The sequence below is a fragment of the Tetrao urogallus genome (assembly GCF_951394365.1).
Source record: "Tetrao urogallus genome assembly, chromosome: 13".
NCBI lineage: Eukaryota > Metazoa > Chordata > Aves > Galliformes > Phasianidae > Tetrao > Tetrao urogallus.
Genome location: NC_136826.1, coordinates 8,474,957 through 8,486,865, shown reverse-complemented (window position 1 = coordinate 8,486,865; position 11,909 = coordinate 8,474,957). Strand labels below are relative to the sequence as shown.

The 11,909-nt window shown below is 52.4% G+C and overlaps 1 protein-coding gene across 1 annotated transcript in view; it reads left to right on the top strand.

The window, feature by feature from the left end:
* Positions 1-512: 512 nt before the first annotated feature.
* LOC306951278 (gamma-aminobutyric acid receptor subunit gamma-4) overlaps positions 513-11,909 on the top strand; it is a gene marked incomplete at both ends in the record, with an annotated part of 31,111 nt that continues 19,714 nt past the window's right edge. Inside the window, 3 exons of the mRNA XM_079541749.1 lie at positions 513-571; positions 5,355-5,503; positions 5,707-5,774. Coding sequence (XP_079397875.1) covers positions 513-571; positions 5,355-5,503; positions 5,707-5,774 — 276 coding nt within the window. The remainder of the gene's footprint in view (positions 572-5,354; positions 5,504-5,706; positions 5,775-11,909) is intronic.

Here is an 11,909-nt window from a genome sequence, read left to right as displayed (position 1 = left end):
GTGGAAGAGGACCCACTGTAACACCATATGCCTTGCGTTTTTGTTTTCCTTTTTTTATGACGATGACCCGCTCTAAAAATAAAATAAAATAAAACACTAAAATAAATGGAGAAGAAGAAATCTCTATGCACTAAAAGCAATAAGGCGAGGACCTCGCCACTCCCCCCCCCGTTCCGCAGAGGGGCAGAACCAGCCCGCTGCCAGCTGCCGCTGTGGGCTCCCGGGGCGCGGTGCCGACAGCTGTGTGACGGCGGCTCTCCGAGGAGCCCCCCCGCTGCCGCCCGGCCCTCTGGGGGCGGGAGGCGGCCCCTCGCGGGGAGCTAGGACCCTGCGCGGAGCCCCTCCTCCGCCCGCCGCCGACTCGCAGAAGAGATGCCCAACTTTCCCCTGCCTCCCCGGCGGCGCGGAGCCGGGCGGGAGGCGGCGGGGCTGGAGCGCGGCGCAGCGGGTATCGGGGGGGTCCCGCCGCCGCCGCTCCCCCCAAGCCCGGAGCCGGCCCTCGCCTCGCCGAGATGCTCGCGATGGTCCTGCTGCTCTGCCTGGCCCTAGGGCCGGCGCTGCGTTCTGCCAGGTAAGCGCCCCGCCGGCCGGACGCCCGCTGCCTCAGTCTCCCGTCGGAGTGATGGGCGAGGAGGAGGCTGGAGTTGCGGGGCGGCTTCAGCGGAGGGTCTGGGCACCGCCGTGCCCCCGCGGCTCCTGGCAGCCCGCCTCGAGGCTCCGCGTCCCGCCGCTCCGTGCCCGCGCGGTGCCTTTGCGCTTCGGGTCCCCATTTTGGACGCCCCGAATCGAGGGGACGCCCCGTTCCCCACATCGCCATCCCCTCTCCGGCCGAATTCCGCCGAGGGCTGAGCTCCAGAGGGGGCGACCGAAGGAAGCTCGGCACCTCCCGGCCGCTCCGCGCATCACCGGAGCATTTCCACCCGGAGCTGCGCGGGGCGGAAAGCAGCGCGGGGCCCCTCCGCTGCCCCCCATCCCTCGGCACCTGTCGGGAGGGTACGGCTCAGGCCCTGCCCCGCTCCACAGGTTGGCCCCGGTGTCGGTCCTGGAGCGCGGTGCTGCGCGCATCGGGGCGAAGGGGCAGCGGAGGCGGGGGCCGCGGGCACGGCTCTACCCCAGTGCCGGCGCTTCGTAGCGCCTTTCTGTAAACAGCAGTGAAAGGCTCCGCGCACGAGGGCTTTTCAAGTTTCTTTTTCTTTATTTTTTTTTCCCTCTTCTTCCTTTTTAATTTCATTTATTTATTTATTTATTTATTTGGTCATTATTACCGTTTTAACAATTGCTATCCCCTCTGGTGAGTTTAATGGCTAGATCGGGGAGGAACATGTCAGCAGATTGTTGCCCCCGGGGCTCGAGAAAAGAGGGATTTCACTGGCTGAAGCTAATTGACAGAATAAGCCGCCTTAAAGCCGATCAAATCCCATTACAAATGCAGTCAGGGGCAGGGAGCACGAATCCTGCTACTGATGGTCTTCTCTGCCAGACTCCCTGGTCTCAGGGTGGGCAGGTCGGTCCCTGCTGCTGTCCTCCATAGCCCGGCCATGCCAGCACGGAGACTGAGAGAGCAGCCCCACAGCTCGTGCCTGGCACCCAGGCTCTAATTGGGTGGTTCAGGGCTGAAAGGGACTCGTGGTGATCGCGGTTCCTGTCGTGCTATGCTTGGAGAGGACAGGCTGCAAAATTGCATGGAGGTGATGTTAAATTATGTATTCATGTGCCCTCGATTGAGAAGCTGTACCCTATGGCTGGCCCAGGTTCCCTTCTGCCTGCTGCCAGTACCTACTTCTTCACTGAGCTGCAAGAAGTGGCTGTGCTTGGTGTGGGGATGATGGAGTAACAGAGGAAGACTATGGGAGAAGGAGGAGAAAAGGAGCAAGCCGTACCTCTGGGTCTCATCCTGCACTCACTGCATTTTTCTGGCTGCAGGCGGCCCTATGTTTACAGGGGGTGTCCAGGTGATGAGCTCAGATCAGATGCAGTGTGTACAAGCTCTCGTCTCAGCAAGTACTGTAAGACCCTGGTGCGGGGTGGGCTGGATGTTCTGTGCTGTGACTCAGCACTCCCCAGGCCATTTCCCCATCAGCATTTCCCATGGCAATGCCTGGCTGGGACCAGGCATCCAGCTCAGAGCCCTGGAAGTGTATCCAGCACAGTGTTACACATCCAGAAAGCTGGCACCGACAGTGCAGGCTTCAGTGGGTGTGCTGTGCAAGGAGAGGTACAATGACAGGTGCAACAGATCGAGTACTGTTCGAGTACAGTGAGCCCCCTGTCCCTAAATTCTCTGCCTACTTCTAATTTAGATTAATTTACCTGAATGTTCCCATGCCTAAAAGCCCTTGGAAGCACTGGGATGGGTGACAAGGACACATTAGCATGCAGTAATTGGGATTGAGCGCGGTGTTGTTTCATCCAGGTGAAATGTCCTTGCACTGTGTTGCTGTCTGTTCCTGCGGTGCAGGCGAGGCATTGAGCTGCATTCTCAGAGGGGTGGGACACTCACAGCCTGGGGTCAGCACCTTTTTCTGGACATCTCTGCTTCAGGACTGGGGATGGTGTACAGGGCAGGCATCAGCACTCCAGTGGTGGCAGCTTTTAGTGTGAAATGCTAGCAGCCCCAGATTTTGTCAGCACACCCAAGGCTGCTGAGCAGGGTCATGGCAGAGCTGGGAGAAGCACTCAGTTCTGCTGGTCTCCCTGCAGTTCCCCAGCCCATGTCACCAGGGCAGGACAGAGCTGAGATCCCCAGCAAAGGGGCAGAAGGGCAGCAAATACTCAGCAACCTGGGAACGCACCTGCTGGGAACTACTTAGCTGGCCCTGCTTTTAATCTGCCCATCAGTATGCTTAGGAACTTCAGCAAAACAGGTGCCTGCTCAAGTAAAGCAGAATAAGGGAGGGAAACAACTGGCAGTGTCCTGCAGTAATGCCCAGGGTTGCCCAAGGAGGGTTGTCCAATCCCATCTGTACACATGGGCAATCAGACAGGACACTTCCCAGCCATGCTGCCTGCTCAGAGCAGGACTCCCTGCAGGTCCCCAGCTTTGCCCTGCGGTGTCCCCACGCCCTCCTGTGCTGCTGTCCTCATCTCTGCGCTCCCAGCTGCACCCTGTGGCTGTGAGCAGCAGTGCTGTGAGGTGGCTGTTTTGACATTTCCACGAGCAGAGGTGAGGAAATGTGGCTCTGCCTTTCCTCCTGGCTGCACGGAGACATATGGGAGCTGGCTTTCCCCTGTCACCCAGCCAAAGCCGCGTTGTGTGAGGAGACAGAGACACAGGGACAGCACTGTGCACAGGAGCATTGGGCATTGCTGCAGGTTTGCGGTGTGACATTCCCATCTGCAGCTGGAGTGGGACATGCACAGCCTCCATCCCTTAGCTCCTGTCCTTTGCGATAGCTCCTGAGCTCTTCCCTCGTGGTTTGAACTGGGGCCACTGGGGCCACTGGGGCGGGGGCTCTAGAGTGGCACCAGAGTCATATCTGGCCATGAAGAGCTGCTCTGTGTTTCTTACATGCATTCACCGAAAGCATATTTTCTCCAGCAAAAGCTGGCTTGCTTATACTAAAATGGCTTAGTGTGGTTTAGTAGCCCAGGATTAGCTGCATTAGGGAAAAAAAGAAAAAAAAAAAAAAAAAGAAGAGAAGAGAAGAGAAGAGAAGAAGAAAAAAAAAGGAAAAAAATATTTTTGGTAGTGTCACTGCATCTGTAATATGGAAGTGGCTCCTACCACAAATCACAGGGTGTTCAGCAACAGTGCAAAATGGGGAAAGCCAGAAAGCTGAGGTCAGGGTATGCAGCTTGGCCTGGTTTAGCCCATGGGGACATTTAGAGCTTAGCCACTGCCCTAGAGATTCAAGAGCTGGGTTGCAAGGGGCTGCAGGAGGGCTGAGTGCCAGTGGGTGATGTATCTAGGGATGGGTCCCAGCAGGGTCAAGGGAACACTGACATGAGATTTTGCTATGTTCCCACTCCGCTGAAGGCAGCTGGGCTCACTCTCCCCTGCTGGGCTGTGGGCAGAGAAACATCCCTCCATGTCCCTCCTGTCCCCAGGAGCCAGGTTTGGGGTGGGTGCAACCCCAGGACTGCGGAGCTGCCCCTGGGCTGCAGTTGAAAGGCAGCGAGTTGGCACTGCTGCAGCTTGGGTAGGGAAGCACAACCTGACAGCCCTGCTTAAGACTCCTTAAGCCTCGTTAGGAAGCGCAGCGCACAATCAGACAGGGAACAAGGAGCTGATGTAGCAGCACCTAACGTGCAGAGGCAGGCAGGCAGCCGCACACAGCCCAGCCCTGCTGGGAGAGGCTTTCCAGCACCTGAAAGCTGAGGAGACACCAAGGAGTCAGAATGGTTGTGAAAGCAACTTTCATCAGGGGTTTAAAAGAGGAGCTTCTAATAAATGAACGGCAACACGTCAGCGTAACACTTTTTTTCCCCTCATCATCTGCCTGGCTCTGAAGGCAGCCGTGCAGGGAGGTGCCCGCTCACACCTCGGAGCTGTGGGCTCCAGCTGGGAGATGTCAGCAGCAGGCAGCTCCTGCTGAGTCCCTGCCTGGCACCGCAGTGCTGACACGGCAGATGATGAGCGGGGTGGGATGTAGGATCTCTCGGCATCCTCTCACCTGTATGGCTGTGTATTCTGTAAGGACAGCGTCGTGATTGAGCTGCCCAGAGTGGTGGTGGGTGGTTTGTTCTTTCCCTGTGACCACGTGGGCCTAATTTAATTAGATGGGGGTAGGAAAACTCCTTTAGGAAAAGGGGAGGTACGACATGTTTAGAAAGGGCATTTTTGATAGAGATGGGGAGAAACTGCTGCTCGGTGCAATGTATCCAAAGGAGGACGAATGCTGGCTTGGAACTGAAAGATATTCCACTTTTCCCATCTTTAAGTGGAGAGGAAGGGTTGGTGGGCAGGAATGGGTCGTGGCAGATCATGGCCCGAGGTCAAAGGAGTTTGCATAAGGCTTTAATTTCCCAGGATCTGTGCAGGGCAGATGGCTGCGTGCCTGGTGAGCCAGGCTCGTGTGCTGCCTGCTTGGTAGCTTTAGGACCTCATCTCTGAAGTGTTTTCTTTATAAATGGTTTTTTTTTTTTTTTTTTTTTTTTTTTCCCCATATACTGTTTAGTCACTGTTGTCGTCCCCTGAAGATGCCCACTCCAGGTGTCAGCAGCCATGAGCCCAGCTGAAGCTCCTGGGACCCTGCAATGAGCAGAGGTGTGTCATCTCTGCAGTACTGCTGAGAGGAGATCCCCAATCATCATCCTCCTCCTCCCCTTTAGTGCCTCTGAAACCCAGCTGTGCCCCCACTCCCACTGAGGACTACAGAGATTTCACAGTGATGTTTCTTTTGTCTCTGCTCCAGGTGTGAGAGCACAGAGGAGTATGATTATGATTACCTCAGCATCAATAAAACCTGGGTCCTCACCCCCAAGGCACAGGAGACAGATGCCACGCAAATCCTCAACTCGCTGCTGAAGAACTACGACAACAAGCTGAGGCCTGATATTGGCAGTAAGTGTCCCTGAGCTCCTGTGGGCAGCCTGGCAGTGGGTGGTGACCTAGCCCAGGTTTTCCATTAAAAGAATGAGGCTGCTGTAGTTGGGCTTTTTGGTCAGATGCAGCCGCCCTCTTCTCCCTGCTGCATGCCTACACCTCCCCCTAGTCCTTCACTAGTGGTTCTGGCCCCTCTTACACTTGTTTTATTTTCTTTACAGTCAAGCCCACATTTATCGATGTGGATATCTATGTGAACAGCATTGGGCCTGTGTCTGTCATCCAAATGGTGAGTGGTATTGCTGCTGTAGGAGCTGAGCACTGCAACCGAGGGCATGGGATGTGGGAGGCAGCTGGCCCTCACTGCTGGCTTGTGACCTGCTGGTGTCATTACAAGAAAGGCACTGAGCCCTGCAGCGTGTCTAAAGAAAGGCAGTGGAGATGTGAAGGGTCTGGGGCACAAGGGGAGTGGCTGAGGGAACTGGGATTTAGTCTGGAGAACAGGAGGATCAGAGCAGACCTCGTTGTTCTCTACAACTCCCTGAAAGGAGACTGTGCAAGGTGCAGGTTGGCCTCTTCTCCCAGGTAACTGTAATAGCTAATGGCCTCAATTTGTGCCAGGGAAGGTTCAGGTTGGAAAAACTTATTTTCTGGAACAGTGGTGAGGCACTGGAACAGGCTGCCCAGAGAGGTGGTAGAGTCACTGTCCCTGGGGGTATGCAGGAAAAAGTAGCTGTGGCACTGAGGAACATGGTTAGTGGGCATGGTGGGGATGGGCTGATGATCGGATCAGTTGATCTTAGAGGTTTTTTCCAACGTTAACATTTCTGTGATTCTAAGAGATGGATTTGTTTGATTTCCTTGGGAAGCGGTGCTCTGACCACTATTCCTGGTTAGGAGCAAGGTGAGCTCAGTGATCCTGCCATCTTCACAAGCTTTTTCATCTCCACCAGTCACGTATGAATGGATATCTCTGCCCGGTGCCTTTTCCTTCCTCCATGGGCACCAGGATGCTTTGGGTGAACTGCACTGCTCTGTTTGATCTTATGCTGTAGTAGATGAGAGAGGGAGAAACTGTTGCCACGTCTGACAAGAAATTTGGGTGTCCACGAAGCCTGTGATGCTGGGAGGGGGAAGCAGGAAGGGAAGGCCTCATGTGCAACACTCTGCTTCTGCTCCTGCTGTCTTAGATAATGCCACCATCACTGTGATGGCTTCTGCTCATGGTTCAAGCCTCTGCTGCATTGGGAGCTCTGGAAACACTCAATAGAGATGCTCCTCGCTCTGCAGAACCTCCAGGCTATGCACTGGAGAGCAAGTGTTGATTATTTTTCACAGAAAGCCTTCATTATTGTTTTCAGTGTGAAGATATTTATCATCTTCTGCCAGACTTTGAAAGACAAGGGGCTATGCGACAGAGAGGACAAGGGAGAGAGCCAGGACAGTCTGACTCTTTTTTTGTCTCTCTCCATGCAGAATGAAGCAGAAATAAGCCCCCTGCCCCAAAAACAAGGGGGTGGGGAAAAAAAGAGTTCTCAGGATGGGTACAAATAGAAAATTTTCATTGAGGAACGTCTTCAGAGGATGGAGGAATGGCACTGTAGATGTAGGACAAGTTTCAATCCAAAAATCATTTCAAAGCAGCCCTTTCAGTCCTTGTATTTGTGGGTCTGGTACCCCGAAAAAGAGCCACAGCCCTTGGTGCCTAACACAGGCTGTATGGCGGCCACCCCTGGCTGCCAGCACACATCTGCTTTGACCTGCCTGAAGGTGTGCCAAGGGAATCAAACCAAGCCACGCTACATTTCCTCATGTTTCCTTTACCTCTTTATAGATCTCTTGGAGATCTGCGTGACCACACTGGGTGGGGAGCAGAGAGTGGCTCAGAAGAACTCACTCAGAGTTCAGCTCTTCCCCAAAGCAGAGGCACTAGGCACTGTTAGTCTGGTTTCCTAAGAAACAAAGCTTACGCCATGGTGATGCAGATGTGAGAAGTATGCACGTCCATCCCAGTCCTTTAGTGGTTTTTGATCCACTGGGCTAATAGTCTGGCAGCAAATACTGGGGCTTCAGGCATGTTCAGTTATGCAGTACATTGTGAAATCAGGCAGATAAAACAGCCGTCTCCATGCTCCCTGCCCATCCTTGCCCCTTGAAGGGGTCACAGGACTTCCTCCCAGCAGTGACCAGAGATCTGAAGACACCTCCACATGACATCCCCAATTAGACTTTTTTATGGGCATGTCTCCTGCCCCATCCTCTGAAGCAACTTCCCTGATTCAAACTTGAGCTTAACCAACCTTCCTGAGATGCTGGGTTGATACTAAAGGTCCTGAGGACAGCTAGACTTGTCACCTTGGTTGGCAGCCTTCTGCCATCTGCACTGCTGAATTCTTCTCCTGGCTTAGGAGAGAGGCTGCACCCACCTGGAACTTCTAAAGAACAAGAAAAGGGCTGTAACAAGGCTGCCACAGTGTCACAGCTGAACTTTGGCTGCTTCATTGGCAGGCTGGCATCAAATGTATGATCCAGGCTGTCTTTACTAGGCATGTATCATTCCCATTTTTAGAGCTGCTTCTGCAAAGGAAGCTCTGCCTTCTCTCAGCTGTCAGGCCTGTCCCATATACCCGATCTTTCCTTTTTCTTTTTCCCATCCACAACTTGAGGGAATGCACATTTCCATGGGAAGGGAACCAGAATCTCAGATCTGGATCTCTCCTGAGAACCATGGTGAGATTTCCTTTAGCTGCTCTGCCTGTGTGTCTGTGGTGCCTGCTGCAGACACAGAGCCTCATGCGAGCTGAAAGGCCTACTGGAAGAGAAATGTTGCATTGATCTCTTTCAGGTGCATTGCAATGACAACATCTTGGGTGTAAACATTTCTCGTGCATGAGGCCAAACTGTATAGAAGGTAAACGCCTAGTTTTGCCTTCAGAAATACAGCTCTGTGTCTGTGGCTATTAGGTTAGACCTGTACATCCGAAGGCTGCAGGAGCATCTGATGTGCTGGCAGAGGAGGAGGCTCCAGGAAAACAACGTAGTTTGCCTATTGGTGTCCTGTGATCTTTTTCTCGCTCCTCACAGGGTTAACCACTCACTGCTGCCTTCTGCCTGGTGATGCTCTGTCAGTGCTTGAAAGCTGGTACTGCGTAGCTGCTGCTCAACCTCCAAATGATAAATCATGTCAGGATGCAAAACTGATTCCGGTCCTTAAAAATGAATAGGTGATTTGAAAATGCCCTGTGGCCGGGTGTGAATTCTGCATCCTTCTCATCAATCACTTGTCATAAATAACATTAACATTCAGGAGTCAGCGGAACACAGACAGGTTTGGAAGGGGAAGAAATGTAAAGTGATTTCCTGGTATCTCTTGTACATCAGAATGGCAGTCTTGTTTCCTATTTAGGTACTTGAGCATATTTTACATTCTCTTCTCTCTGTGAAAAGGACTTTCCAAGCAGTGCCAGCTCTGGGGCAGTCACCAGAAAGAAAGCAAAGAGACGGTTAAATAATAGCAATGGGGTTTAGGAGCTTGTGGCCTACAGAAGGATGCAACCCTACAGAGTAGGGCTGAGATGAACAGGTTTGAGGAAAAGCCATTTCTATCAGTACCCAGTGCTTTGTGCTCCATTTGCTGAGTGGGGTAGGATTTCCAAAGGGGTACACGTGGCTTCTCTTCCCCTGAACCTGTTGTGTTTGAGGCACCTGGGCTTCCCACGGTATTGAGAAGATGCCTTTGGGGAAAGGCACATGGCTGTGAGCTCTTCCAGTGCTGCCTGCTGCCGCTGGGTGCCAGCCAGCAGCACCTCAAGCCAAATGAGTTATCACCCACAGTGCTTAGCTTTCTAGGCTGTGCCACAGATTTGGATGCCCAATTAGATTCTCATTAACACAGACGGTGTTAGGCGTCCTTGGCATGTCACTAAGCCTGGTGCAAAAACCTGCTTTGCTTTTTTTAAGTCTATTTGCAGGCAGAGATGCCAGGGAGGGCTGTGGTAGTTGGGGATATAAGGATGGGGCTTTGGGTTCAAATTTGCCACTGACTGGTTGTTTGCTGAAGGTATTTGCTCCTGGTTTTGTTTAGTAATGGCATTATCTCTATAGATTATGGCTTTAACTGGTGTCAAGGGCACCTAGAGCTCTGGATCGCCTTCCTTTAGGGATGCTTAACGCTCAGGAAATGGTTCTGTAGAAATAAAGCATTTGAAAAAGGTTGGAGCTGAGTGCCTTTCAGTCCTGAGGAAGCCCATGAAGTGTCTGTGAGGGTCAGCATGGGTGGGACTAAAAAACTGCTTCTGTTCCCAGCTTGACAATGAAGAAATTCCTGCTCTCCATTTCCTCCCAGAGGTCTGAGTTACAATGTACTTTTTTTCTTGAGCAAAACCAAGTGTGAGGCTCAAGGACTTTAGGTAGAGAACATGGTGCACTGCAGCAGCCTCCTGATCAAGTGGAAGGACATGTGCTGCTCAGCCAGGGGCTTGCCTTGGTGTCTTCAGGTGCTCAGGCTTAGAGGTAGTGAAGGTAAAGTTAGTTCTGTGCTGGAGGGACTCCTCTGTGGTGCATGTAAGGGTGTTAAAAGCAGAGAAGATGATTCTGTAGCCAAATTTGATAAAAGACCACATTGGTCTTAATGATACCAAAGACAAAAAGAGCAAAACAGTGCTCTGCCATTCACCAGGATTGCCAGGTTCTGCTGCTTCTGAAGTGTGTGCGATTTCCATGGGGTAGCACTGAGCTCCTGCCTCCACTATTGCAGCAAATTATTTTCTTACCTCCCCCACTGAGGGGGAGACTGGTACCCGAGGAGGTTGATATGTCCAAATGCACGTGTTGAATATTCTCTCCCTCCCCTCTTTAGGAAGGAGAAGCTACGCACAATTAAATTCATAATGCTGTGCCTGGCTGCAGTAGTTACCATGCAACACGCTAACGAAATTGAGGATGAAGAACATATTTTTCCGTGTCTAGAGTATTGCAGAATAGATTTAATAGATTTGCATGTATGATGCATTCGTGAAACCCTGGGAAGAAGGGAGGAGGGATGGGGGAAGAACAGGGGAAATGTTTATTCGTTATCAGATGATGAATAATTAATTTACAAACGTTGTCTTGTTAACTATAAATTAAATCCTCATTTGACACACTTTATAATTTAAAAGTATAAGCACAGCGTGAATGAAGAGAACTCCCCACTGACTCCTTTCATGAAACCCCGAGGAGCCGGAAGGGAAGGTCGGGCTGCCAAAGCTAAAGCTGACGTGGGGCAGCGGTGAGGAGGGGGCTGCAGCCCTGGGGTGCCGGGTGCTCAGCGGGGTTTTCTGCATGGGGTGGTGAGGCAGGGGCTGCCCTCATTGCTTCCTCCCCGCTTGGAGCTGCAGGTGGTAGAGAGGCTGAAGCATGGCTCTTGGAGCAAAATCCCCATGGGTGCCACTGCGTGCGGTGAGTTGGCAGCTGTTTGTGATTGGCTGAGCTGTCCCAGCAGTAAGGGCAAAGATCTCCAAGAGGTGAGCTGGGTTCTACTGGGCTAAGCCTCACTGAGAGCCCTTTGGCATTTAGTGGCATCTCACTCTGAAGTGGAGATGCGTCCTGAGGAGCGAGTTGGGTTTGTGGGAAGGCAGCAAGCATGGGAGCCACTGTGGGAAGCCCTGAGTGACAGCCCTGGTGTCAGGCTGCAAGGCTCGGGTTAATATCTTCATTTCTTCTTAATAGATGGGGAAAGCGAGACCGGTAATAATTGTCTGGCTCTGAGGAACACTTAAGTCTTGATTATACTTAGCTTCAGCTGCTTTGGAATAAGTAGGAAGGAAATGAAATGAAAATGGCTCGCTTTTTAAGATGCTTGAATGTTGTGCTCTGGAGCGCAAGATAAGCCTATAGGTAAAGGGAATCTGTTACTTCCCCCTCCTTCCCTGATAATACTCCAGCAGTTGCACAGCGCTTCTCAACTGAAAGGACTTAAACACGCTTCACAAATCATCTGTTTAGGAGGCAACAGCCCAGATGCACCCCGGCTGGGGTGGATTGCAGAGACTACAGTGCGCAGCAGCGATCTGCCAGGGGCCAAGCACAACTCTTGGCCTGCCTGGTGCGCAGCACAGGAAACACGTTCATGTAATGAGCAAGGTCAGGTTTGGGTCCCCGATAAAGATCTATGCTGTAGAAATGTAAAGTGCTGGGAAATGAGTATGAAGGGTCCTGGTGCTTTTTCTGGCCATTGGTTTCCACGCCTGAGTGGCGGCTCGGCACAGCTCCTCACTGGGGCTGGCGGTGCGTTTATAACAGCTCCACAAATACTCGTTTGCTCAGAGCACTCTTATCTCTCAACTCCTTGGCATTCAAAATCGGCCGCCTGAGCCTGGCCCTGTGTGCCCAAGCATTAGGAGAGGGAGTGTTCCCCATGTAGCCAATCATGTTCCCATGGTGG